The 26405-nt window shown below is 41.0% G+C and overlaps 1 protein-coding gene across 1 annotated transcript; it reads right to left on the bottom strand.

Annotated features, from left to right (window-relative positions):
- Positions 1 to 26405, bottom strand: OPN5 (opsin 5). Its single transcript, XM_068559102.1, has 6 exons — positions 26276 to 26405; positions 22346 to 22465; positions 18841 to 19011; positions 15196 to 15530; positions 3775 to 4016; positions 1 to 64 (listed from the first exon to the last, which is right to left on the bottom strand). Exons 1-6 carry the CDS (start codon positions 26403 to 26405, stop codon positions 1 to 3), a joined length of 1062 nt encoding a protein of 353 aa, XP_068415203.1.

Genomic DNA, 26405 nt, shown 5'->3' with positions numbered 1-26405 from the left:
TCATACCTCTTGATGGATTTCCAGCACAGCAGAAGATTTCCTGACGGTGGTCACGGTGTGCAGCCTGGATATAGGAGAAGAAAGATGCAATTTAATATATATATAATACACTATATACGTACATACACACACAGATACATACACAAAGATATATATGTATAGCATGTCAAACTTGAGTACCATGAGGATTATATGCACAAAACTTGAACTAGAAAGAGATGGAAAATAATAATTCAATTTAGAATATTCAAAGTCAAGAAATTCCTTGGTCAGAGCTTTCCAAAAACAAGCCACTGGTTTAGAGCACATTTCCTGTGCCCTAGTGAGTTTCCTGTCCTCTAGGACAAAATTCTCTGCACACCAACCTACCACTCAGTTGGGCCCTGTGACTCACCCAACTAATGTGGTCAGAGGAGGCTTGATTACAAGCAATGCCAGAGTCTGGGGCTTCGTTCTTCTTTGTTCTTTATCTTTACTAAAATACTAGGAATGTGGAATGCCTCAGGCCTTCACTATGCACCACCAGCTCTTTTGAACATTTCTATTCCACCTAAGATTGGCCTTGCATCTGAAGTCTGGGTCACCTGTCACTGGTGATGGGTGGCCTCATTGGTCTCTAGGTAGGTGGGGTAAAATGCCTATGACTCCACGTGCTGCAATGTCAATGTCTTCCTTTCCGAGACTCTGGTTCACTGGCTTTCAACCATGGCTGTGTATGTGAATCATCTGGGAGAGATAACCAACCAAACAACTGATGCTCAGGCCTAATCCAGACCAATTAAATCCAAATTTCTGCAGATGGGGTCCAGAGAGCGGTATTTTTTCAAATTTCCCTGAGTGTGTCTAATACACAGCCAGGGTGCAGAAACACTCTTTACCAAATATGGGAGACTACTTCTGGATAATATAGTGTAGTGAATAATAAAACTTCAAAAAGGGCTCTTGGCCACATTTTTTTCCTTCAGTTCATCAGCTCCTACCAAAATCTCAGGGGACTCAATTCAAGGGGGGAAAAATGAGTTAACTTTTAATGAACCGTTACAGTTGCTCAAAATTTATTTCAACAATCTCATATTCAACACATTAGCTTTTTTATTTGAATTCAAACTATTTCCCAAGAGAATCTCCCATTATGAGTAATACATTTCAGAGCTCAGAAAATGAAAGACCAAGGATAAAATGACTCCAGTTTAATTCAATTGAATTGTTCTGGTAGTACATTAACCACTCTGGATTGGCTTCCTATGACTACACCTCACTCTATGGACCTCCACATTACCTATTTTCTTAGCTTTTTGATAGCAACAAAGATAAACACGGTTCTTCTTGTTTGTCTGTCTTCTTTGGAAGGCTAAAAAGAAAACTCTGGTGGCCACTTCTCAGCCTTCTGGCTCTCCCCCAAAATAGATCCTTCTAGAATCTGCAACTCATCACACCTTTTCAACATTTCTTCCCTGAAGATGCTTCAACCTCTAGAATCCAAGGCCTCCACCCTGCTTCATCACCACCGCCTGCTTTTTCCACCAAAAGCTGAAACTCTGGAGTAAGGAAGCAGCCCTTGCTTTCCTTCAGCAAAGCGATTGCTCTACTTCATATAAATGGCTAATCGGAGCAGGTGAACCGAATTGTCCCTTGCCTGGCTGATTTTTCCAAAGCTTTGTGGCCCTAAGTCATTTTCTTCCACATAATTATTTTTTCTCTTTTTATTGTGGAGTGTTGAATATTTATGTGCTACTCACAGTTGTGAGCAAATATACAGAACACAGAGTCAGTCTGACGGGAAATTATGAGGTGAGTGAAATTTGCCTTCAGTCATTCCTGTCAAATTCCCATCTCCTTCAGATGAAAAAGTGCCTCACTATTTTCTCCTGCAGCTGTTCCATTACAAGTGTTCTCCCTACCTGCATTCATAATAGAGTATTAATAGCTGATAAGGGCAAAGTGTTATTACATCCAAAATAGATGCATTTTAGCATTTGAATGTAACTAGTCAATTCAACAGAGATGGTAATAACCACCCACAATGTAGAAAAAAGAACACTAAGAGTTGTCACCTAGCCCTTTTCACCTGGGCATTTTGTGTAATTATTACAACTTGGAAGACGGGCTTTGCCCTCAGCTCATCCCAATCCTAGGCTCTGAGTGGTTCATTTTCCCAAAGATATAGAGCTACTGTAAACAGCAAAATCGACCTTAAACTCTGGTCTCCTACCTCCAAGTTGTGTGTTTCTTCCCCTGGACCACAGCAACAGTGACAGCACTACCTTTCGTTTTGTGCCTGTTGTATCTTTTTTTTTGCTGCTGTACCGACATGCTGAGGAAACTCAAGGTCAAAAGATTTTCACTTGCCTGAGCACGGTGAAAGAACAAGGTCAAAACCCACATCTTCTCTCACTTTGGAGTGGCATGGACTTATATACACTACCAAATGTAAAATAGATAGCTAGTGGGAAGCAGCACATAGCACAGGGAGATCAGCTCCGTGCTTTGTGACCACCTAGAGGGGTGGGATAGGGAGGGTGGGAGGGGGACGCAAGAGGGAGGAGATATGGGGATATATATATATGTATAGATGATTCACTTTCTTATAAAGCAGAAACTAACACACCATTGTAAAGCAATTATACTCCAATAAAGATGCTTAAAAAAAAAAAAACCCACAACTTCTCATAGTTAGTTCTACCTTTTCCTCTGTTCCTTACTTACTCAAGGAAAATAACATTGAAAAATATCTAGACCTCAAGTGAGTAAGAATTAAGGGGCCGTTCAATACCCCTCACCTCAGACCAGGAATTTGGTGCTTGTTCCACATTCTACTAAGACTGTCCCTGAGTGGATACAGAACACGACCAATCACCCTCCACTCTTGACTCACCCTGAGCCTTTCGGGTCTTTAGGAAAAATGGCGCTGGATCCCCAAACTCACTTGTTCATTGTGTAGCAGAAGTTGTAAAACAGGACATCAAAATCACAAAATGTGGGGGAAGGAAGTATAAAAATGTAGATCTTTTTATTCTGTTTAATTTTTTATTATCCTATGACAGGGATCTTTTCAGAAAATGGGATAATTAAAAACAACACAGTAGTCATAGCATAAAATGGTAATAAGAGCTAACATTAAAAATGTAGATCTTTTAGAATGTGTTTGAACTTGAATGAATATCAGTTTAAAGCAAGTAGATATAGTTATGGGTCAACATGCTTGAGTTTTGAAACCCAACAGACCTTCACCTTGCTTGAACCTCCATTTCCTCATCTGACAAAGAGAAGGAATAATATGGGTCTTGCTGTGAAAATAAAGAAACTGGCAGCGAGTAAAAACGCCATCTCCCCTTCTCCCCTTCCTTTGCCTGTCCAAATCCTATATCTTAGCTAATGGTAGAAATGTCCCAAACAAGAGAATCGTTTCTGTTGTGAAAACTTAATTTTGGATCAATGGCATGTGGCACAGTAACTCTTGGAGTGAAGTGGATTTGGTTCCACATAAGGAAGAGTGATACAGGGTGGATGGTCAAATGGGCATGGCTCCGTATCTTGGCTGCTCTACAGTAAAAAGCAGAATCACTTTTCCCACCCTCTACTCCTGTTGTCCAACTCCTATATATCGGATTACTTGATTTCAGGAATCCTGGTGGACATAACGTAAAGTCCTCCTAGCACTAATCCTCAGTGATGAGCTCTAACCCTAAGAAAGCAGCATTCCCAGCGGCTTGAACCCCACGGGATTTTGAAACAAAGAGGGTTATCATTCATTTGCAGCTTCAGAAATCTTACCTGAAGTCTTCCAAAGATTTCTTCTTGGTGGCTTTCAAACCACCCGTTTGGCAACAGGCAAATTTGTAATCGATGACCTGGTAAATGATGGGGTTGTACACTGCTGCTGATTTTGCCAGGAGGGTTGGCACCACGGAGAGTTGTATGGGGATGGAGTCTGGCCTTCCAAATGCCGACCACACGGAGACCACTGCGTAAGGAATCCAGGCGATCAGGAAGCCAGCACAAATCAACATCGCTACCTGGTAAGGGAAAGCGACAGAGAACAAAATCGAGGCACTTGGTGGAAGCGATGGGTGTCGGGGAAGGAGCAGGCAGCCTATTTAAACCCAAGAAAGTCTGTCTATCATCTTTTCATTTATCTTGCCAGTAGGAATCATTTCATATGGATCTCTGAGATGTTCAGCCAGAAGAAGTTATAACAATTCTTATCCCATTCACCACATCTTATCCATTCTCCACTCCAGAATTTGAATGTACCCAAAGACCTGAAGTTTAACCCTATAAAAGGTGTCAGATTGTGCCTACATGGAGCAGGAAAATCATGCTAAAAGGACATCTGTGAGCCTGAAATTTCCAGACTTCTCAACCCACATTCACTTAAAAAATAGATGGAGAACAGGTACACCTTGATGAAATTTTAAATCACCCTCCTTTGCCTCAGGAAACTTAGAAACTCTGCCTTTGTTTGAAATTCTAATAGGAAGCTTCTTCAGAGATTTCTGTGAAATGTAATTTCCTTTGGCTCAAGTTTTTCTCAAGTTTGAGGCTCAGATGGTGGAAATTCACTAGCTACAAAGCAAAAGAGAGTCATCGAGCTTGAACCAAAGTGACACAGTTGTATAAAACGAGACTTTTCCAGAAAGTGCTTTTCTCTCTCACCAAATTATATTTACCTTTAGAAGCCTCTTAACTTTCAGACCAAAGAATAGTTAGAGATAGGGTTTAAAGCACCCTGACTAGTTTCTCACCATCTGCCATTCAGTCTCTTTAAGAATGTAGTCTGGGACTTCCCTGGTGGCACAGTGGTTAAGAATCCACCTGCCAAGGCAGGGGACACGGGTTTGAGCCCTGGTCCGGGAAGATCCCACATGCCACGGAGCAACTAAACCCGTGCACCACAACTACTGAGCCCGTGTGCCACAACTACTGAGCCTGCGTGCCACAGCTACTGAAGCCCGCGTGCCACAACTACTGAAGCCCGTGCGCCTAGAGCCCGTGCTCTGCAACAAGAGAAGCCACCGCAATGAGAAGCCCGCACACCGCAACAAAGAGTAGCCCCCGCTCGCCGCAACTAGAGAAAGCCCGCGTACAGCAATGAAGACCCAACGCAGCCAAAAATAAATAAATAAATAAATTTATTTTTTAAAAAAGAATGTGGTCTGACCCTATAGATTATCCCACTTGAATTCAACAAATCTTTTTTTTAGCAAGTGCTTTGCGTGAGACACTAAGTGCTCTGGAGACACCCGCACAGCTTCGTGCCTGGGTTGTATCCCTCTAGAGCACAAACAACTACGTGACAAAGCTGAATATGGTTTAAGTGCCAGCTCAGAGGAAGACAAAATTACATGCTATGGAGCAAAGTAAGAACAGTCTCATGAGGAATGTGGCGTATAACCTACACGCTGGCAAATGGAAACAAAGGCAAGTGAGACCAGCACAAGCAAAGGTAAAGACAGGTACGTGTGAGGTTTGTATAGGAACTAGTAAACAATTCACTTTGACGTATGAGAAAGCAACCAAGGGAGACGACCCTGGAAAGAAAGATAACATCCACGTATTCAGGGTTCTGTATAACATATTACTGAGCTTGCCCTTAATTCCATATGCCTGAAAGCACGAGTAGGTTTTTGAGCAGGAGACATATGAGAGCCGCGTTTAGGAAGATTAACCTGTAAAATAAAATGCAGCTGGGAAAAATCGGAGGCAGAAAAGTCATTGTTTATTCATTCAACCAGCAAGCATGATTGAGCATCTCCTACGCGTTTGTGTTGAGGATAAGAGAATGAACAAAGCAGACACAATGCCGGCACACCTAGACTTTCCATTCTGAGCAGGTTTGTTTAGGCGACTGTCCGAACAAGAAACAAGAGGGGTCTTAATTAGAGTACTGAGATTTGCAAAGGAAGTCCAAGCTTTCGGTTTTATTTTAAACGCGAGCTATTTTAAGCCCTGGTTGAGAGAGAGTGAACCAACTTCAAAGCATCCTTAATACCATTATCTACTAGATTATTCTTTCAGTAAGATAAATAATGAAACTGTATTCAAATTTGCCCTCTGTGTGATGAAGATCTGGTGTTGTTTGTTTATATTTATTTTCCTCTTCCCAGTATACCTTCTGCCTTAGCATTGCCAGCAGCCCTTCTGCCCTGTATACTCTTTTATGGAGTTGGCATCTCAGGAATGACAAGAGTCAAGTCTGACCAGAGGACTGCATGCCCCTGGCTACAATCCTAGGAGCAGGGATGGACACAGGACTAGAACGAGCATTATCAGACTCACCTTGGGATTTTATCAGGCAGTTTTAGGAAAAGTCAGCCTTCCTTTTATCTTTGAGTTACTTAAGGCCTGGGAGGATGAGAGGCTGGAGCTATCTGAAGCCAGGAGCCACTTCCTTTCACAGCCCCCATCCCCTAATTTAAGAAGTAAAATGTAAAATAACAGCTCCCAGCATCAAGGTCAGCAAGGTCAAGCTGGTGTGGAGGATCAAGGATGAGGAATGAGACACCAAATATTTTATTAATAGTAGTTAAAGCAACAATATTTGCACGTACCTTATTGTTTTTGAAATTCAATTGGAAGAGTTTTTCCCATAACAAAATCATTTGTGTGCATGTGCATTTCAATATGCTTTTGTGGGAGCAGAGCTATTGTACGCAGGAAATGGTCCGTACCCCTCAGTCTACTTGATCTGTGGAACAGCCTGCCAGTAGGGTGTGCTTGCCCTGGGAACCCCATATGTGTGGGCTGTGTCAAGAAGGAAGCATGAGAAATCTACCTGAAAGTCTCAGATTCTAAAGTTCTACCCCAAAAGTTCAAGGATCATCTTTAAATATTAACGTTAGCAGAGAAAAACCTCAACAGTAACCATTTTGCTCCATTTTGCAAATAGAGAATCTAAATCCCAAAGAGGTGAAACGAATGAGCCCAGATCTCCTGCATGTCCTGAAGTCCCGAGTTAGGGTCCTGAGCTAAAATTCTCACCTGTGCTCAGCAGTTATAGAGGAGGCCTGATGCACACATGCAGCTCTCCTGCTTACTTGCCTTTCCATCTTTCTGCAAAAGTTTACCCAGGAGAAACAGCATTTGGTTTGGTCTGTGTGACTTTTGTTTGTAAATGGAGTGGATGCCTCAAAGCTCACAGTGAGGGTCGTTTTTTTTTTCTAAATCCTCAGATAAACAATAACGATATAAATAAAGCTTGCTCTAGCAGATGTCTGGGAACTTAACATAGCTCCATCCTTTCTCCTTTGGTGAGTCATAAATGATTTCACAGTATCTCAAAAGCTGTTTTCTTTGTTGCTGCCAAAGTCATTGACAAAAAATAGATTAGCACTTAGTCCATAATATTTTCTACGTTTTACATATTTTCTCTTTTTATGGGAGTGTATAATGGGGAACAGTAAGGACTTAAAACATTTGCATTTTGTTATCCTTTTTAAAAGGACAGAAGAGAATTAAAATATACCAAGGTTTTTAAATACATAGCAAATGAATCCGAGGGGTTTTTCTGAGATTAGAATAAAGCTAATTACTTCAAATTGAATGACTAGAAGTCAAGTTTAAAGCAGAAAGAGGGATAAAAGCTTAGATCTCAAAGTACTGCATAATGTTACTTATGTTTTTGAAGTGAATACAAAGTTAATATGAGGCACAGTCATTTTCTACGAGCTTCTCATGTTAAATAAACTCCACAAAATATTAAACTTTGAAATATTAAAGCTATTTTTAAGAGAGACTACAAAACTTTGCAAAACTTTCACGTGACATTCAGTTTTCCCAGAACTTTCTACTCAAGTTGGAGCACGTTTAATCTTCCCATCACTCTGTCCTTCACTTTCCACATTTCTAAGTGTGTCCTCGTTTCTATTTTCCAAAATTTCTCTCCCAGACATCTTTAAACCAATCCTAATACAGGCACCTGTACTCATCAATTTCTTCTAAGTTGTTTATTTTTTTAATTGCTTCATCTTTATCACTGCCTTTTGGTTCACTGGAAAAGGAGTAAAACTTCAAATTCTTAAACTAGACAGTTTTTGTGGGAGGAAATTCACAGAATACGTGTTTAGCTTCTACAAAAGAATCACACATCTGCAACCCTGTTGATTTTTAAAATATCTTGCTGCAGAGGACCAAGAAATACTGGTACGTTTCAGCTACACGGTTCAAGCTGGCATCAAGTATCACGTAAGCAATACTGCCCGCAATGGATCAATTCCAGTGAATTAACCAATTAAAGCAAGAATAGAATAGGGATGAAGAAGTTCTATAAGGCACTGCCTCTGGGCCCAATACATCTGAACCATTACAGCAGAGAAGTTTTCCAAGAAGAGAAGTCCTATCTCGTCTGTGTGCAGAGGCAGCATGGAATAGTGGGGAAGTCTGACATGGAGATATTCAGGTTTGGATTCCAATCTTGGTTCAGTTCCACTGACCACTGTAAGGGAGACAGAATCTCTGACTCTCTAAGATCTGCCCCTTCAGTTCCTTCCACCAGGCTCCTTTGCCCAGATATAAGTAAGACTTCAGCCAACATTTGAAGCCGCCTGCTACCTTGGATAATTAAATAGATGAGGAGAGGACTGGATGTGGAAGTGAAGGCTTAAAATCAGAGCCAAAGAGATGGAATAAATTCCCCATCAATGACAAGGCTGAATCACACTCCAGAACCAGCTGGACTACTGATAACAAAGATATTTCAGTGGCTGGGATGAGATAAGGTCACAAGGAGAGAGATCACCACATCTGTGCATTGAGAGACAGGGCAGGAGAGGGTCCCGCCTGCCTACCGAGAGCGTACAGTTGGCAGGAACACAGGCAGGATCAGATTTGGTTTTTCTCTCTTGGCTCTAGCCAGCAAGTATACGGATGTGTTCCCAACTAGAGGGGAAAATGGTAATAAAAGATGGCAATGCAATGATAAATGCCAACTGTAAGACTACGACCCTCCACGTGTGGGCAGCCTGTCATTGAGTGATGTTACCAATGACAAGGAGGAAGGTGGCGAGCTGGACAACTGTGACCTGCCTTCCTCGGCCCTCTGTTTCCTCATCTATATGGAAACAGGGGTAGCGATATTTCGCTTTCACACCACCTTTAAGAAATTAAGTAATGCGACAACTCCAAACACGTCTAGTTTGAGTTTCCTCCTGCCTTCTATTTTACCAGCAGAATGACAACAAAGGCCAACTGCCTCAGACCCACCTTCATACACTGATGAAAAAATTTCTGAGAGCTTTGGTGCCCTGGTTGTGATCCGACTAGGAAATGTTAATTTATATATTTTTTAAAAAGGAGTAGGGACCTCCCTGGTGGCGCAGTGGTTAAGAACCTGCCTGCCAATGCAGGGGACACGGGTTTGAGCCCTGGTCGGGGAAGATCCCACATGCCGCGGAGCAACTAAGCCCGTGCACCACAACTACTGAAGCCCACGCGCCTAGAGCCCATGCCCCACCACAAGAGAAGCCACCGCAATGAGAAGCCTGTGCACCGCAACGAAGACCCAACGCAGCCAAAAAATAAATTAAAAAAAATTTTTTTAAAAGGAGTGGAAGAAAGAGAAGAATTCTGCGCTTCCCAGTTGCAATTTTCTCAAATCTTAAAATACCAGTACTCCATAAACAAGCGAAAGCTGTGATTGGAAGGAGAGGCTGCAAATTAGGTCATGTCACTCTATGCATCTGTGTTTTGAGTTGTAAGCAACAGAAATGGACTTTAGCTGAGTGAGACAGAAAAGGAATGCAATGGTTAGGACAGAGCATCATTGGGAATGCTCAACTGAGAATTGGGGCCAAGCAGACAGAAGTGATACCCAAAACTATGACCTGAACTGGTTCTGATACACAAACTCCTGCTGCTGTAGCTGTGTCCTTGGGAGCAATCTCCCTGCCCTTCACCAGGTGTCACTAGTTCCTGAGACAGGCCACCATAGCTGGAGCCTAGGGTCATAGCTGCACTCTAGCCGCAAGGGAATCTTGGAAAATCAATAACTTGTCTTTGTGTATCTTTTAAATCAAGAGGCCATCTTTGCACAGAAACATTGTTTCTCCCCTGCTGCTCCCCAGCAAGACACAAAATGTTGACAATTTCTCAACATGGAAATTTCAGACCCGGAAAGGGTTTCAGCCGCTGTCAGCCAAAACAAATAACAAATGTCAGCTTTGTGAGATTTCTCAGTGGGCAAGTGGCAAAACTGGCACTGACCCCCAGTTTGAAATTCTTTCCTTCAACAAATACATCTGTATATGTTTGAGGCATTGTATTGGGTTCTGGGGACACAAAGTGAACAGAAAGATATGGTTGTTACCCCTGTGGGCCTTATTGACTAGTGGTAAAGACAGACATGGAACAAATAATCACGGAAGTAAGTAGGTAATTGTAAATTAACTAAAAACTGTGACAAGTTCTACAAGGCAAATGTAAAAGAGGCAATGAAACATTCTAATAGGACTTGAATTCAATTTGGAGAATGCTTCTCTGCAAAGTAACATTGAAGCTAAGAACAAGTAAGAAGAACCAGAGGAAAGCAATTAATAAATCGGTTCAAAAAAAAGGAATACAGTTCTGCTTTCCCACTAACCGCCCTCAGAGGCCACATGGGGGTTCTCTGAATCTGGACCCCCAATGATAAATAACATTCAATGAGCAATGCTGGAGGGGAGTCTTTTGAAGGAAGCAGAGGTTTACGTTTACGAGTTTTAAAAAGACTTCACAATCAACGTGAAAGAACAAAGCAAAACAAAATGCCTCTGCAGGTATAAAAGGGACAGAGGCCCTCAAGCTGGGGGTCAAGGGACCAGTTAACACTGATCAAGGTGATTAGGTCAACATAGTATATTCAATTACGTGTCATCCCAGCAATCCTGATTAAGCAAGCACCTAGCAGGTGTCGGGCCCTGGGGAGCCAGAGCAAACAGCACTTGCCCTCATGCAGCTACTATCTTGCAAAAAAGAGCCACAAAGATGTGTCATTCAGAAAAGTGGATATGCCAAGTGCTCTGGTGGCCCATAGCAGAGGGACTTCAACAAAGCATGAGGGATTGGGAAGGTTTCCTGGTAGAAATAAGAGAAGTTAAGAGAAACCCAGGTGTCCACAGGATCTGGATACTAACTATAGGCCTGGGACATTATAGGTGAGCTATGTGTGCTGAATGAATAAATATGAAGTACCAATATGCACAGCATAGTAATATACGGAAAAATTAATTGAAACTTCTGGTATTTCCTTCCTGTTACTCCACCTTCCCCCTCATCATAGCAGCAGCAAGAGTGTCCACTGCATTGGTATGAAGGTTTTCACAAGCAGAAATGCCGAAGAAGTAAAACATTCGTTTCTCAGCTTCTGAGTTTCAAAATAGAAATTCGAAACTTACACGAGAGGAAATAGTTGAAATAGAGGGTTTTGAGTGTGACAAAAATGATTTTTGAGTATTTGCAGCCAGAGATGTGCAAGACTAGAGACATTAAGTGTACAGTGTGGACAAGTTAAAGGGATGTACGTGGATACAAGGGCCCACAGTGCGTCAAAGGCCTACAGCCCAAAGGCAAGGGAGGACATCAGAGGAGCTGGTAACTGACCTTGAGAAGCTGTCCTGAAAATACTCCACTGAACCGAGCACAGGGGGCCAGTGAAGGGGTTGGGGGAGCAATAGACTCTCAATGCATTTGCACAAGCAGACAGCTAGTGCCTCACTTCCCAGGGTGCCAGCCAAGGTCTTGACATCCACCCAATGGGTTGCCAAAAAAGGATGGGGAAGTACCTGGAATTTCCAGTGAGCCTAAAGAGGCCTTACAGCTGAAACAAGAAAGATGCAAAGTGACCCATGACAATGGATGCCTGAGGCCAGAGGAAACCTTAACTATCTCAGTAATACCAGGGTCAATAAATGACAACAACCAAACCAGATGCCCCCACCCACTGGTCCCATGGAGTTATAAAGACCTCCCTGAACTTACACAGAGTCTAGGAAGAGGAGGAAAACCCAATTCAACTGAATTTACCCTGATTGTGTAATGTTGCTTGTTTTACAAGGTCAAATGCCGGCATAAAAATGAGATTATACTGAGTCATAGGAATACAAAGAGAAAGGGTTTTTTCTTTCCTTTTTTTTTTTGGTTTCTGTAGGGTTTTTTTGCTTTTGCACACCTCTGCAATTTCTGTAGTCTGTGAAATTTCAGCCTGCTATAAAAGTCTAGCAAAACCATTTTTTAATTAATTAGAAGGAAATTACAATGTGGAGAAAGGTTTATAGCTGGAACATCAATTTTTAAGTTGACGAGGTCAGACTGGCAAAATGCAGGCCCAGATAATAACCTACCTAGAAATAATTAGAGTACACAAAGAAATGAATTATTTGGTCCCATAATCCAATGAGGTAGCCTTTAAGAAGCTTTTAGACCAGGACATTCTGAAGATAAGAAGCATCAAATGAACAAGCAAAGTGCCAATCCTGAGAGGTAGTTGAATGGAGGACAAGGCTTCTAAGACTATGAAAAGGACCCGTGAAGGTTTTTCTACTTATTTTTACTCAGTACAAAAAAAATCAAAATTAACTAGTAATTGAAAATAGTTTAAATTTAGAACAGAAAGTGCCACAATAGAAAGTTCTGTTTATTTCTCAACGTAGGTTGAATTTTGACTTAAATATTTTGCACAAATGTGAATAATTGGAAGCATTGTATGTTGAGGTTATTTTAATATAGGTTTTATATATACAAATGAAGTTAAGATGTAACATATAATATAGATATCATATATAATATAATGAGAATACATGTTAGAAGACATATATAAAGTAAAATCATACACATATATGCCTACACTTTTCCTTTAACATCGCTTTGGTTAATCTGGTCTGGGTAAGCCTGACTATTTGGTCTACACAGTGCAGGGAAAGGAGAATGATAACACATCAAGTTTGGGATTGACGTATACACACCACTATAATTAAAACAGACAACCAACAAGGACTTACTATATAGCACAGGGGACTCTGCTCAAAACTCTATAATCTAAATGGGAAAAGAATTTGAAAAAGAATAGATACATTTATATGTATCACTGAATCACTTTGCTCTATACCTGAAACTAACACAACATTGTTAATCAACTATACCCCAATATAAAATAAAATTTTTTAATAAAAATTAAAAACAAACAAAAAAACTACACATCAAATTAAATGGTATATGCTGAGCTTCCCCATGTATGTATAATGAGCTTTAGAAACTGTGACTAACGAGCTGGCCACCCTCAAGAATACACAAAGAACCAGATGCTAGGGTATTGGTAAAAGCTGGCTGTGAGTGGGCTGAGTTGAGGAATTCAACTAACAGGAGAGAGAATGATGAGTGATTGCCTCAGAGAAACGGGAGAAGGGCCTCATGGGTAGGAGGACCCAGACTCACTGCTTAAGACCAGCCAAGCATCTCACGGCCAGTAACCTTGGGGGATGGGAAGAGGAGAGGACATCATATGACATCTCGGCAGCTTCATGGCATGCCACACTACAGGACTGCAACTGAGGTCACATACCCTTGTGACAGACATCATGTGGTTCCCTGGGCATACTTCCACGAACTACTGAACAAAAACACTTTTAGCTCGGTTGCATTCACCTAGTTCCTAGAACAGTACTTGGTACCAAATAGGATTTGGATGAAATGGAATCCACATTTAACTTGGATTAATTTACTGGCATTAGTTTGTTTTTTACAGCACAGACAGGAGCTAAAGGAAGAGCTAGAAATGAAGAACTTAATTCATGATCCTGAATTTATGGAAATATTTTTCCTACCTAACAGCCAATCATAAGCTAGAAGTAGATCATGATTCCTGATGCTGCATATTTGTCCAGGTAGAACGGCTCTATTTTTAGGTGATCAGTATAGATTTAGAGTGATGAAAACTTCACTCAAACTTTCTTCTACTCAAATGTGGAGTTTAGGGAGTAAAGGTCAACTGGTACCATCCAGAACCTCTAGCTCTCACTGTGCAACCAAGAGGTCCTTGCACAACATCTAAAACTCTGAAATTTGGAGAGAAAACTATTACTAGGACAAAAGTCCTGACTTAGTAGGTAGCCGCCTGTGGTCTGGAGGGAACTGTGTTACTCCTGGTCCCTAAGGCCAGTGGTCTCCAGGGTAGGCTGTGAGGAGACTTGAAGGTGGATATCAGTCAACATGATGGATTGGGACACCAGAAGAATGATTAGAACTTCAGTCTACATTTATTTTTTTCTTTCAAATATAAGATGGAAACTAGGGTGTGCTAATATTTAAAACACAGTTTGATGGTAAGACATGTCATTCCTATTGAGAGTATGTGCTGAAAAATATTTCCTCAATATAAGGGTGAAACGTGATGGAAGTGTAAAGACCACTGCCTTAGCCCTTACCAGAAATCCTAAAAGTTAGAAGACACATGAGGAATTATGATTTCTTTAACATCATCCATGCAGCCGATGACAGGATAACATGTTTATCTCATTGAATCCCCACCACACCCCAGAGAAATAGATGTTACTATTCCTGTTACACAAGTGAGGAAGTAGAGATTCAAAGAAGTTAAGTATCTATCTCTGGGTCACAAACCTGGCAAGTGTCGGTGATAGAATCCAAACCCTCATCCGTTTTCGAACTGTCTGCTCTTTTCCTTACACCACAATATCTGAAGAGCTGCCAACTCTGAGACTAGCATTTGCCAAGCAACTCAATGCTGCAGAAATTGCTCTTGTGTGAAGATGGGTTTCCCATAGGAAAGCAGACACGGTAAGCTCTTACTCTGTTAATAAGGAATGTCCCTAATCGTGCCCATCAAAGTCCATACAGGACAGTAAATACTGTGAGCCATTCTATGAATCATAAAAGTTATTATTCTTATTAGTGAAATAATTTTAAGAAGCAACAATATCCTATTCAATAGAAAGAAAAAGCCCCCAGTAGATCCATTGTATACATTTGGTGGATATTTAGACACGTGTGTGTGTGTGTGTGTGTGTGTGTGTGTATGTAAATGAGAGTGAGATAGAGACAGAGGGAAGAGATACTACAAAGGTTTAAATAAATAATAACAAAGATTGTAAGGACATAAACAGTGGACATTCGAAGTTCTCCCAGTCTCCAACATTCTCTATCCTCTTTGCCCTACGAAGTTTTAATTGATTAGAAAACATGTTGGTAAATTATGACTGCAGTTACCTTGGTCAGTTTCATTTCCAGCACATGGCTGCTATGGATCCGACTGTCAAAATGAGCTACTTCTTTGGAGGAGGACTTAACCTTAGCAATGATCTTCACATAGGAGAACACGATCACAGCCGTTGGGAGCAAGAGGCAGAAGAAGAGGATGTTCAGGATGAAAATCTGGCCCCCTACTGAGGCCTGGGCCAGCCACCAGTCCAGAGTGCACGAGGTTCCGAAGGGCTCAGGTGCGTAGTCCCCCAGACCTACCAAGGGCATGGTGGTCCAGAAGGAAGCATAGGCCCAGATGACGGCCAGGCAGATGTAGGCGTGCTTTCTTTTCAGCCAAACCCCTGGAGGTGGAAGAAGAGCATTACCAGGATGTAATCTACCCTCCACCCAGATACCTCCCTTCGATAGGTCAAATTCCACATCCAAAGAGTTAATCCATTGGATTCTGGGAGAAGTGGTCAGTAACCAAAGCCGGAGGGAGAGTAGGGTGGAGGGAAGAGAGTTCCAGAGCTTGGGTGCTTTTTCCAAGAGAATAAAACTGGAAGTGATTTCACAGGGAAGGTTTTCTCTAGGCATCTGGGAGCCTTGGGAGGGGGAAGTGACAAAAGCTGGGGAGAGGTGGCAGTAAAAAAGATGAGAGGATGCTGAAGACAGTGGAGGATCTTGGGAGAACATCCGGAATGACCTTTGAGATCCTATCTAGGACAAGAGGCCAATTGGTAGAATATAAAGATGGAGCCCAAAAAAGCATGTGTTAAGGGTTTATCTAAGGTAGAGTCCTTTGCGGGAGAAATGATAAGACACTGCCTGTATCTTTAAAATACGCTTCTTCCTAAAAGCTCATGTGCCTCTCACCTAAGCACTCGTGGAGTGGGTGTTGATGCCACAGTCATGACTGTGTGGGGTGACGTTATGGGGTGACCCCACTGGGTGAGAGCAGATTTTGAATCTTCCAATGTTATTAATACGACAGTCACATTCACACAGCCATAGATGGAGAAGTGGGGAATCTAGGTAGATCATAACATGTTCTGCAAAAGAAATTCTGTGAAAATATTTCCAGTAAAACAACAACAAAAAAAAACGAGTTCTGTGTTTCAGCACTAGTTTCCATTCGCCGAAAGAGAATTCCAAGAGGCAGAAACAGTGCAGTCATTTAAGGAAAGCTGTAAAGCGCTAGTGATCATTTGCAAAAGTTCAATACAACCACCTAAGACAGGTCAGCCTGATCTAGGGCTTCAGCCTGCAGGGGAAATTACCTCCATACCGGTTATTGCCTGAAACCCAAAGGGCCAGAGATATAACCCCTCACTGCCTTGCTTTTTGGTAGCAGAGAAGAACTATCAAAACATGCTTAATAAGAGCCAAACGATTTCTTCAGCACAGACTCAAGGCCTGCCTCTGTTTAGTGTCACGTGAGGTCTGGGAAATCAGAAGGGCCTAATCCTTCTCATTTCTAGTATTTGACCCTCTTCATGTAACCTTTCCAGACGTCAGTGTTCTTATCAGTAAAATGGAGAAAACAAAGATATACTGCTTACAGATTTTGATACGGGTGAAATGAACAATGCCAGGCCTCCTTTGCAAACTACGAAGAACTACACTAACACAAATATTTACTCCTGTGTTTGTCTTATTTGGCGCTAACAAGAAATATAACAGATTGTTTCCTTTGTCTCTATTTTTTCAAATATACGGTACCATAAAATGCAAATTTCACGGACCCACCAGATAGGGGTAACAAATACGTAGCCACAATACCTGTCAGCTCTCAGTTATCCATTATAATGGAGAAAACACTGGCACAAATAATTATATATATTTATAGGAATGTGCATAGGCATACGTAGAAGCATTTATGGTTAGGGTTACTTAGTGAGGTGTTTTATACTTACATTCGGTTATGGTGAAAGGCTGTCAAGTACAGGAGGGAGTAGATTAGTAGATTGGTTCTGTGATGCTCCAGCAGTCAGAACTAGGACCAATGGGTGGAGGTTACTGGGAGGCAGTTTTGTCTCAATATAAGGAATAACATTGTAACAATGAGAGCAGACCAATCAGAGAATGGGCTGCCTTGTGCAGTAGTAAGCTCCCCGTCACTGGTCACTGGAACGATTCAAGAAGAGGCCAAGTGGCTGTCTGTCAGGGATGCCTTAAAACAGTTTATCACATTACATGGGAGAAAGGTCTACATGTCCCCAAGCGACCTTCTAATTCCAGCATTCCAAGACACTGTGTGGAGTGTTTAATTGTGCGACAAATCAAATGATGAAACTAGACTATCGAGAATCAACCTTAGAAGAAGCTGGAAAAAATACATAGTTTCCATAGGAATTAGGCCCTGCAATGATTCTGGGGATGGACAGCGTCATCTCTTTAATTGACCCAAAGCCTAAAGTCAAGAGAATATTTAAAAAGCAGAGACATCGAGGTTTAGTATTCCTCAAGTATTCCCAGGAAATTGAACTTTTTGCTTTTTTGTCTGTAAAATCTATATTTAAAATCTATTTTGATATGACCAAAAATAAGTTTATAGAAAAATATTGACTCTGAAATCATCCAGAATACTTATAATTGTATTTTTTGTATTTTATTGGAATTTTTGATTCAAGCTATTTCTATTGCAAGTTTTAAGCTGTTTAGAAAAAGAGATGCTAATTTTTTTTAAAGGTGAGCCTGGATGGTGCAGACATTGGGCCATGACCCTACCCCTGCCCTGACCCCCTGCATGTTTTTTTTTTTTAATTTAGTACCGTAAACTTTTAAAATATAAAGAGAAATTCCTCCCCATTGAGAGTGTCACATCAACTTGATCCTTCCCATTTCAGGCTCCAGGCCATAGTCTGTCCCCACGGTCACAACAATCAAGCTGATTGAGATTAACAAACAAAGTAGCCGGTGGGAACCAATATTATTCCCTGGTTGCACCTGGTTCTCAGTATTAAATTTAAAGGGCCCAAATCCTTCTCTTTTGGGTTCAATAGATTTCCAGAGCCCCAAGAAGCCAAAGTACGAAAAGTTTATTTTTCACATGTAGAATCGTCCTATCATTAAAGAAAAATCTTTAGCCTCTGAAAATTTGTTTATTGCTGGCTCACCCCTGACCAGTTCTCTTAGCTACTCATCTTTCTACCTACCAAGACCACAGAAAGAACGTTGGGCGGTATTTCTGTATGTGTGTCCTTTCCTGCAGGCACGGCTCTCTAACCTGGAGGAGAATTCCTCTTCTCTGCAGTCATAGGGATCCTGAGTGCTAAAGGAGAACCGGAAACATCTTTCCATATAATTATATTTACTACTTGGGGAACCAGCTAAACATCTTGGACCCAACATCCTTTCAATGTATAAAATGCATTCTTTTGCTTGTATGGCATAACACGGTAAAAGCTTACACACTTTATACAGAAAAATGATACTTTTAAAAGCATCATAGCCAAACACCAGACATTCCTATAAAAGTAGTATTTAAAGAAACCTACATTGACACAGGTTCAAATCTTTAAACATAGGTTAGAACAAGATAAGCTATAAGTAGAAATACTCCTGGTCTCTGAGGTTATTCATAATCCTTATTACCTCTGGGTAAAACATGTACCGCTTTGACAATCCACCTAGATTTGACTATCAGGGAATAGAAACCTTCCTACTTACCATACGATAAATAGCAGATTTTCAAGTATCGGTCCAGGCTGACAGCAGTCATAGTGATAAGACTTCCACAGCCAAAGAAAAATCCAGCCCATCCGTACCAGCGGCAGCCAATCCAGCCAAACACCCAGCGGTGACAGAAGCAAGAGATGATGGTGAACGGTTTGCCTACAACTAGAGTGCCAAGCAACTTGTCAAGGGAAGTTCCCTTCAGTTAAAATTTACCTCGCCTACCTCAACTCGCTGTTGAGTTTTATCCCATGCAGACAACAGAGAGCTATTTTCGGAAATGTTAGGTCCAGTTTGTTTACAGCCAGACCCAGGTTTCTGGGATTTAAACTATTTATTCCTTCAGGCTTCATCAGTTTGCTTTGTTTGTTTGTTTTTTACTTTCCAGAAAGTAATCTTCTACTTTAATTCGTGCCCTGCACCCGCCTTATCCAGCTGTGCATTCAATCTTCCCCCTCTTTGAAGGAAATGGCTGAGGAAGCTTTCCAAAATCTGTATCTGATCCATCTATCAAAAGAGTGTTCCCCAACCTTAATGCATTAGAAGAACCAAGTAACTGACATTGGCAGCCTGCAGGTGCCAGCCTGCCCCACCCCTCCCAGGTGTGCCCCGTACCTGGTACACTGTTAGTTCAGTCAATTAACACATATTTATTGGGTGCTTTTCTAAGTTAGACACACATCGCCTCTAGTGGTCCACACAGCTGGTCTCATACTCCACCTGGCTAGACTGGGCACCCTCATATCAGAACTTCCCAGTCCTATTGGGTCTACACCCCACTGTCAGTGAGGAAACCCAGTGTAAAAGAATTACTTTTTTGTTTAACAAATGAACTATTCAGTGCCCATTATGCAACAAGGTGCCAGAGGACAAAGTGGAGATTAAGATTAACAGATTCAATTTTAATAGATAGAGGGGGCAAAAGAAACAAATAATTTGTAATATAAGATACAATATGATGGAATGATGGGTCATGATGAGTTCTGGGAAGAAAAATGAAGCAGAGGAAGGAAATAGACAGAAATGGTTGCTTTATGTCAGGAGATCAGGGAAGACCTCTCTGCGCACGTGATGTTTAGGTAGATGCTAAATCAGTGGTTGAGAACTCGAGCAAACATCTAGAGGGAAAATATTCTAGGCAGGGGAGACAGCAAACTCAGAGCCTGAATTGAGTGTCTGCTGGGTGGGTGCTAAGGACAGCAAAAAAGACAATTGAATGTGACTCCGATGGAGCGAAATTTGTGTCTGTTGTGCCTGGGATCCATCAGCAAAAGGTATTTTAGGCTTCTTTCTGGAGTGGAGCTTTTGATGAACCTATGGGATGTCATCTAGAACCTTCGGGATGCCAAAGGGTTTTGAGAACCTCTTGGAAAGGTCTCTCCCTCCTCCACTAGGTAGAATGGTTCTAAACCCAGCTGCACATTAAAATCACTGGAGGAGTTTTGTTTTGTTTTGCTTTGCTTTGCTTAATTTTAAATACCAGTGTCCAGAGCTCCAACCCCCAGATAATCTGATTTAATTTATCTGGATTTAATTTATCTGACTTCATTTATCTGGCTGGGCCATTACAATACATTGTTTTTAGCTCCCTAGGTGATTCTAATACATATACATGATTGAGAGCCATTGATATTTATACAATAAATATTAGTTGTATAGATGAAATACATCTGGTCTCTAGGATGTGTTTCTTCAAGGTGCTTATAATGGAATATAGTGAAGCAAGAAAAAAATTAAAAAGACATAAAAATTTTTAAGGTTTACTGGAAGGAAAAAATGTATTTAAGAGATAACCAGAGGTTGCAAAAAATGATCTGAGTTGATCAGAGAAAACTAACCCATGGCAGAAAATGCTTTCTGGTGAATTACTCTAAAGATATATACAGAGTAATGAGGTGGTTTATGCAATTCTACAGCAGACTTGCTTGGTTGAAAGCATTTTCAATGTATCTGACCAATTATGGACATTTTTATTCAAGCCTAGTCTAATTCAGCCTTAAGCATCAGTCGGCTATAAGCGAAGGATGTGACTGAAATGGCAGGTTTCATTCAAGCATTTTACGTTCAGTACCAGTGAGAGAACCACTAGGGGGCAGCATGGTGAGCTGACCGGAGAGCCATCATTCATGTTGCGACACCGCCATCGCGTGGCCAAAACGAAAATGGCAGTCACTTTGCAGCCTCGCAAATTCTCTGAGGCGTATCTCGACTATTTTCACAGAAAGGGGCCGGATATGTCACTTTCCTCTTAATGTGCATGTGTAGTTCCCAAAAGAGGTCATGATATTTCAGTCTGTCCATACTGAGTAAAGTCTTCCCAAATAACCAAGATCATCCAAACTCAGTGAGAGGGCAGCACATCCATTGCTGTGTAATAAACAGTGACTCAGTAAGTAGACACATCACCAAGCCTTGTTTTTAGAGATTGGCAGTGGCAGAAAAATCCACTTATGAAGAGAGAAACAAATACCGGGAAACATTTTAGAAGGGATGCTTTGGATGAGACCCTGCTAAAAGATTTCCAGTGGAAAGACGAGTTGATGTGTGCTATTCAAACTCAATTTCCCTAATTCTAGTAACTTAAAATCATACGCTATGTAGCAGAAAGTGGGGATCCAGAGGCATATTTGAGTGTATCTAGGCAACCCTGGAATTTTATAGATGAATGTAAAGGGAAGTGACTGACCCAAAATTGTTCATATTTGTAAAAATGAATTACAGTTAAAGAGAAATTTTATTCCAATTCCTCCTTGCTGGGTTACCAGAGGGGCCAAAGAAGCAAGAAATAAACCAGTGGTTCAAAATTTTGGCTGCACAATAAATTTACCTGGAAATTCTAATTGTAAATAACCTGATGCCCAGGTAACATTCTCAACTAATTAAAAGCAAAATTTCTGGCTATGAAACCCAGCCTTGAGTTGTTTTTGTTTTTGTTTTGTTTTTGTTTTTAAGTTCCCCAAGTGACTTTTTTGTGCAGCCAAGGTCAAGAACCACTGAACTAGAAGCTTCCTATACTTGCAGTCAGTCCCTAAGCCACACTTAAATATGTCATTACAAGGGCAACCCTTCCCCCTTCCTTGGCTCACCTTTCTGACCCATCATTTACCCTTAAGACCTTACCCCCTTGATGTTTAACAGATTTCCCTAAGGGAGTGAGGGATTTAACAGAGCTCAAAACAGTGATCTAAATCCTGTCTGTAAGTTTCTGTTTTCTGAATCATTTAGCCCACTATACTGTGAGGTATCCAAAGTCTCATGTATCATTTCAAATTGTATCCTCAGCATCTAACATGCCCGGCACGTGGAATGGACTCCATCTATGTTAAATGGATGATCTCTTTAGCCAAACAACACTCTGCTGACTTACCACAAAACACTGTAAAGATGATTTGTGAAAGGAGGAGCAAAAGAAGCTGGGGGTAGGGTGATCTGTGAGCCAGTGAGGACTTTGTAACGGGGCATTCAAACGCCCAAAGAAGAAATGGCATGGCTGCGTTACCTGAAATCCCCAGATCACAGATTGCTAAATTGATAGTCATTATTTCCGCAGGTTTCAGCTTCTTTTTTCGTCTAGAAGACATATAAAGGACATACCCATTTCCAAATGTGGACAGAATCCCTACAAGGAAAAATATAAATTTCCATCGTTAAAACTAGGATTTAGAGTTCACTCAGATATGAAACACTTCTCAATTTCAAAAAATGGACACCATAGATTTAGAGGGTAGCGACAGGATTCTAAATAAAAATCTAAGTTAAGAAGATGAAATAAAAAGCATGAGTTGTGAGTGACAGGCGAGGGATGGTTTACCTCCAAAGGGATAGGAGTCAGGGATTGTCAAACGGCACTTACCCAGATAAAGAACCACTAATTTCCCAGTGAAGCTCAGTAGGGTGTGGGAATCCCCATGGTCAGTTCTTGGACTAATCCCCAGGATAGAGCATCTCCTCAGCCATTTTTAGAGTATTGGCTTTATAGAACTCCTCCCCTCTGATGATAAGGGTTAACCCCTTGGCTATCGCTAAATTCTGAAGACGAAGTGACCCAAACCAAATGAGGCGCTTTCACTCTTCTTGTGGACTCCTGAGGGGGGACCAGCATTCAGGAGAAGCAGAGGCCAGATTAGGCTGGCGTGACCCCCTGCAAGGACAAGGTCATCTCCTGGAGACACATCCAGGACTTTTTTGCATCCTGAGGACATGGACGCTGGATATCTGCCACTGCTACTGGACTCGGTATGAAGGGGAAGTGGGTGACAATTGATAACATGGACTCTCCCACTCCCACCAAAGGGAGAGAAAGTGGCCGTCAACCCACCAACCTACCAACAATGATATAAATGTGTTCCCACTTTTTTATATCCTTTTATTAATGACTGGCTTTGCCATTACAATGATACTGTTCAAAAGTTCTTACAAACCCAGTTTAAATCCAAAAAGACCCAATCCCTACTGACTTTAGTTAAGAAAAGAATACACCTACTTCCATAGCTTAACATGTAGAGTAGATTTCTTCAGGAATTCTTGCTTCATAGTGTAGCTGTGTATAAATGAGAATCTGGTACAGCTGCCTTTAGTAGTAAGGAATAAGGAGAGTATTAACAGGAGAAACCCAGATTTTTCTATCTTAACTTCTACTTCTCCACCACAATTCATTTGGGGGGGCAAGGGGGAAAAAATGTGTGTTTCAGCTGATGGTATGAAACCACCAGGCACTAACTGCATTGTGCTCTTAGGAAATTCTGAATCCCAGGAGTCAGTGCTGCCTCGTGGTCTATTAAAACCGCTTTAGCTTTCTTAAGACAGAGGAGGAAAAAAATAGAAGAGGTGGTGGAGATTCTAAAGCAACTAAAATGAAACCCATGTCGCATTAAAGGAAACCAGCTAACAAGGCACACTGGGAAACTAAAATGTGAAAACATGGCTAGAAAAATTATAAACACATGCCTTCTACTTTGTATCCAAAAAGATGAAAAAAACAGTAATTATGCATATGCATTTGATACACAAATCTCATTTAAACATCCTTTGTCTTTTTACTTCTCTTTTGAGAATATTGATTTTCTTATTTTTCCTTTCTCAAATTATCTTTACTAATGATTCATAAGGCTTCACCCAGTGCCCAAAGCTTATCAAAAAATAGTCAACTCTCTGTGAGCTGCATGTTGATTATTCCCACAGGCAATCTCCCGTAGGGGAGTATCAGGAGAATGCAAACTTATTTTTAATGAGAGTTAAAGGAAAAGAAGATTAAGAAGGTAAAACCTAAAGTGAGGGGGACATTTTTTGATGACCAAAATCCTGACTGTTTCTATGAATACAAAAAATTTAAATCTCGTATATAGACCGTTAATGGACTACGTATTTCTAGTAAAAGAGTAGAGGATGGAAATGGGTCTCTAGTTTATTTCTCCTCTATTTCAAACTCACATTATCTTTTCATCTTCCAGTTTTCCCTAAGACTTCTAGTATTTAACAAAGCTCACCAAGAATGTCATTCCACTCTGGTTCCTTAAAAGGAATCTGGGCACATCCCCAGGAGGGAGGGAACCAGACACAGCACCAAGCCCAAGACTGGGTCGAGGATGAGTCCAGCCCCCACCAGCTGACCCTGGCCTCCTCCTGAACGAACGACTGCTCTGGAACATACGTTTGGCTCCACCCCCGACTCCCTGAGTGATCTGAGGCTCCCTTTGTTCCGGGACTCTTTTCGGACCCCTTTATCTGGTGCCTCTTCAGCACTCCCATTTGAATATGATTGTAGATTTTCCTTCCACCCCTTAATCGTCCTCCCTATTTTGTGTCATCTGGAGAAATCTGTCAGGTTACAGATGCTACTTTGTAATTCATTCCTTGCAATTGATTGTGACAAATTCAATTTATAAGATGTCTATTTTTCTGTCTTTTCTGATCATTGAAAGTACTTATGTTTAATAAAAATGCAATGTGGATTTTACTACCAGGTAGTCCCTGTGCGGGGAGAGAGTAGTTTGCCCGTTTTGTTCACTTCTGTATTCCCAGCAACTTAAACAGTGGCAAATAGGCACTCAATATATATTTGTGTTTGAAAGGACAGGGTGGCCCATTGATAAGAAACAGAATTTAAATCAGTACCATAATAACTAATAACAAAGCCAAGGACCCAGGGAATCCCTTTGCAGTGGAATTTCTGATTCAATTTCATCAATTCCTTTTGCCTCAAGCACTGACCATAGAGGGGTCTCCAGACTTTTCTAATGAGTTTGGCTAATTTCAGGAGGTTAAATGAAAGTCTTAGCCAGTAATAAGTAAATGAGAAAGAGAGAGAGAGAAGGAGGGGGAGAGAAAGAGAGAAGGAGAGAGAGAAAGCTTGACCCAACAACTGAAAAGATTAAAGGCAGACACACCTAAAGACATAACCCACCTGCACACTGGTTACCCAAATTTAAAACAACGATTTTAAATGTAAGAAAAGTATTGTGGTTGAATCCAATTACCTAGAGTAGTGCTGTCCAATAGAAATGTAATGGAAACCAGAAATGTGAGCCACATATGTATTTAAATTTTTTCTGGTCGTCATATTAAACAAAGTAAAAATATTACTAAGTTAATTTTGAGAATATATTTATTTAACCTAATAGGCCCAAAATGTTATAGGTTAGACATGCAGTTGATAGTTTAAAATTATTAATGAGCTATTTTACATTATTTTTTCTGGTCCTATGTTTTCAGTATCTGGTGTCTATTTATACTACAGCACATCTCAATTTGGAAAAGTCACAGTTCAAGGACTCAGGAGCCACACGTGGCCACCACATTGGATACCAGAGTCTGGAAGCAGATGTACCATGTTGTGAAAACTTTTGACCCTGAACTGACTTCCATTTATTATTCATACATTTTTTCCAACTCTCATCAAAATCACTTAGTGATGCTATCACAGTGGGACTTGACTTTAGGTGAAGTAAACACAGTGTATCCATCCTGACTACAGCATTGGGACAGAGTTCTCTCCATTGTGAAAAGCAGAGGCTAAACTAGATGAGTTCTAAGGTCCATTCTGAGACTATACTCTTATCCTTATATCAAAAGTATGTTTCAAAAAGTAAAAGCATTCTATTTAAATAAGAGCTCATTATCATTAATTTTGTCATTCGGTAGACAAGCCTACTATCAAAGCAACCAAAATGAAATATAGTCTCAAGATAAATTATTTTGCTGTAAAACTTCTTTGGATTATCGAGGGAATATTTATCCCTAACAATAAAGATAATAGAGTCGTTTCTATGAAACATGTATGAACTCTGTGATGCCACCCCTTCTTCCTGCTTCCTCCCGCTCTCCGTCTCAAAACATCCACTTAAGTGTTGGAATCTTTGTGCAAAATTAACGTAGCAGCCCATGAATTTTCTAGATGCAGCCTTTGCACTGAAAAGGCAAGGAAACTTACCAATGATTGTTAAGTAAAAGCCAGCCACTAAATCCGCTTCCCAGGAAAGTTTGGAAGCAAAGGGATCCCCCTCCCGAAGGTAGTACGGCAGGCGCTCATCCAGGGCCGGAGCCGTGTGGTTCAAAGCCAT

Source organism: Eschrichtius robustus, chromosome 12 (assembly GCF_028021215.1).
Source record: "Eschrichtius robustus isolate mEscRob2 chromosome 12, mEscRob2.pri, whole genome shotgun sequence".
In the NCBI taxonomy this organism is placed as follows: domain Eukaryota; kingdom Metazoa; phylum Chordata; class Mammalia; order Artiodactyla; family Eschrichtiidae; genus Eschrichtius; species Eschrichtius robustus.
Note: the sequence above shows the minus strand (reverse complement) of the source record. Positions and strands in the feature narration are given on the sequence as shown.

What these genes read in the sequence shown, in the direction of transcription:
- OPN5 (XM_068559102.1), bottom strand. Translation starts at nt 26,405, where the DNA reads ATGGCTTTGAACCACACGGCTCCGGCCCTGGATGAGCGCCTGCCGTAC. An exon ending in CTGTGATCTGGGGATTTCAG is followed by an intron (nt 19,012 to 22,345) that starts GTAACGCAGCCA and finishes TTGGCACTCTAG; the next exon opens with TTGTAGGCAAACCGTTCACC. An exon ending in AATCTGCTATTTATCGTATG is followed by an intron (nt 15,531 to 18,840) that starts GTAAGTAGGAAG and finishes TTCCACCTCCAG; the next exon opens with GGGTTTGGCTGAAAAGAAAG.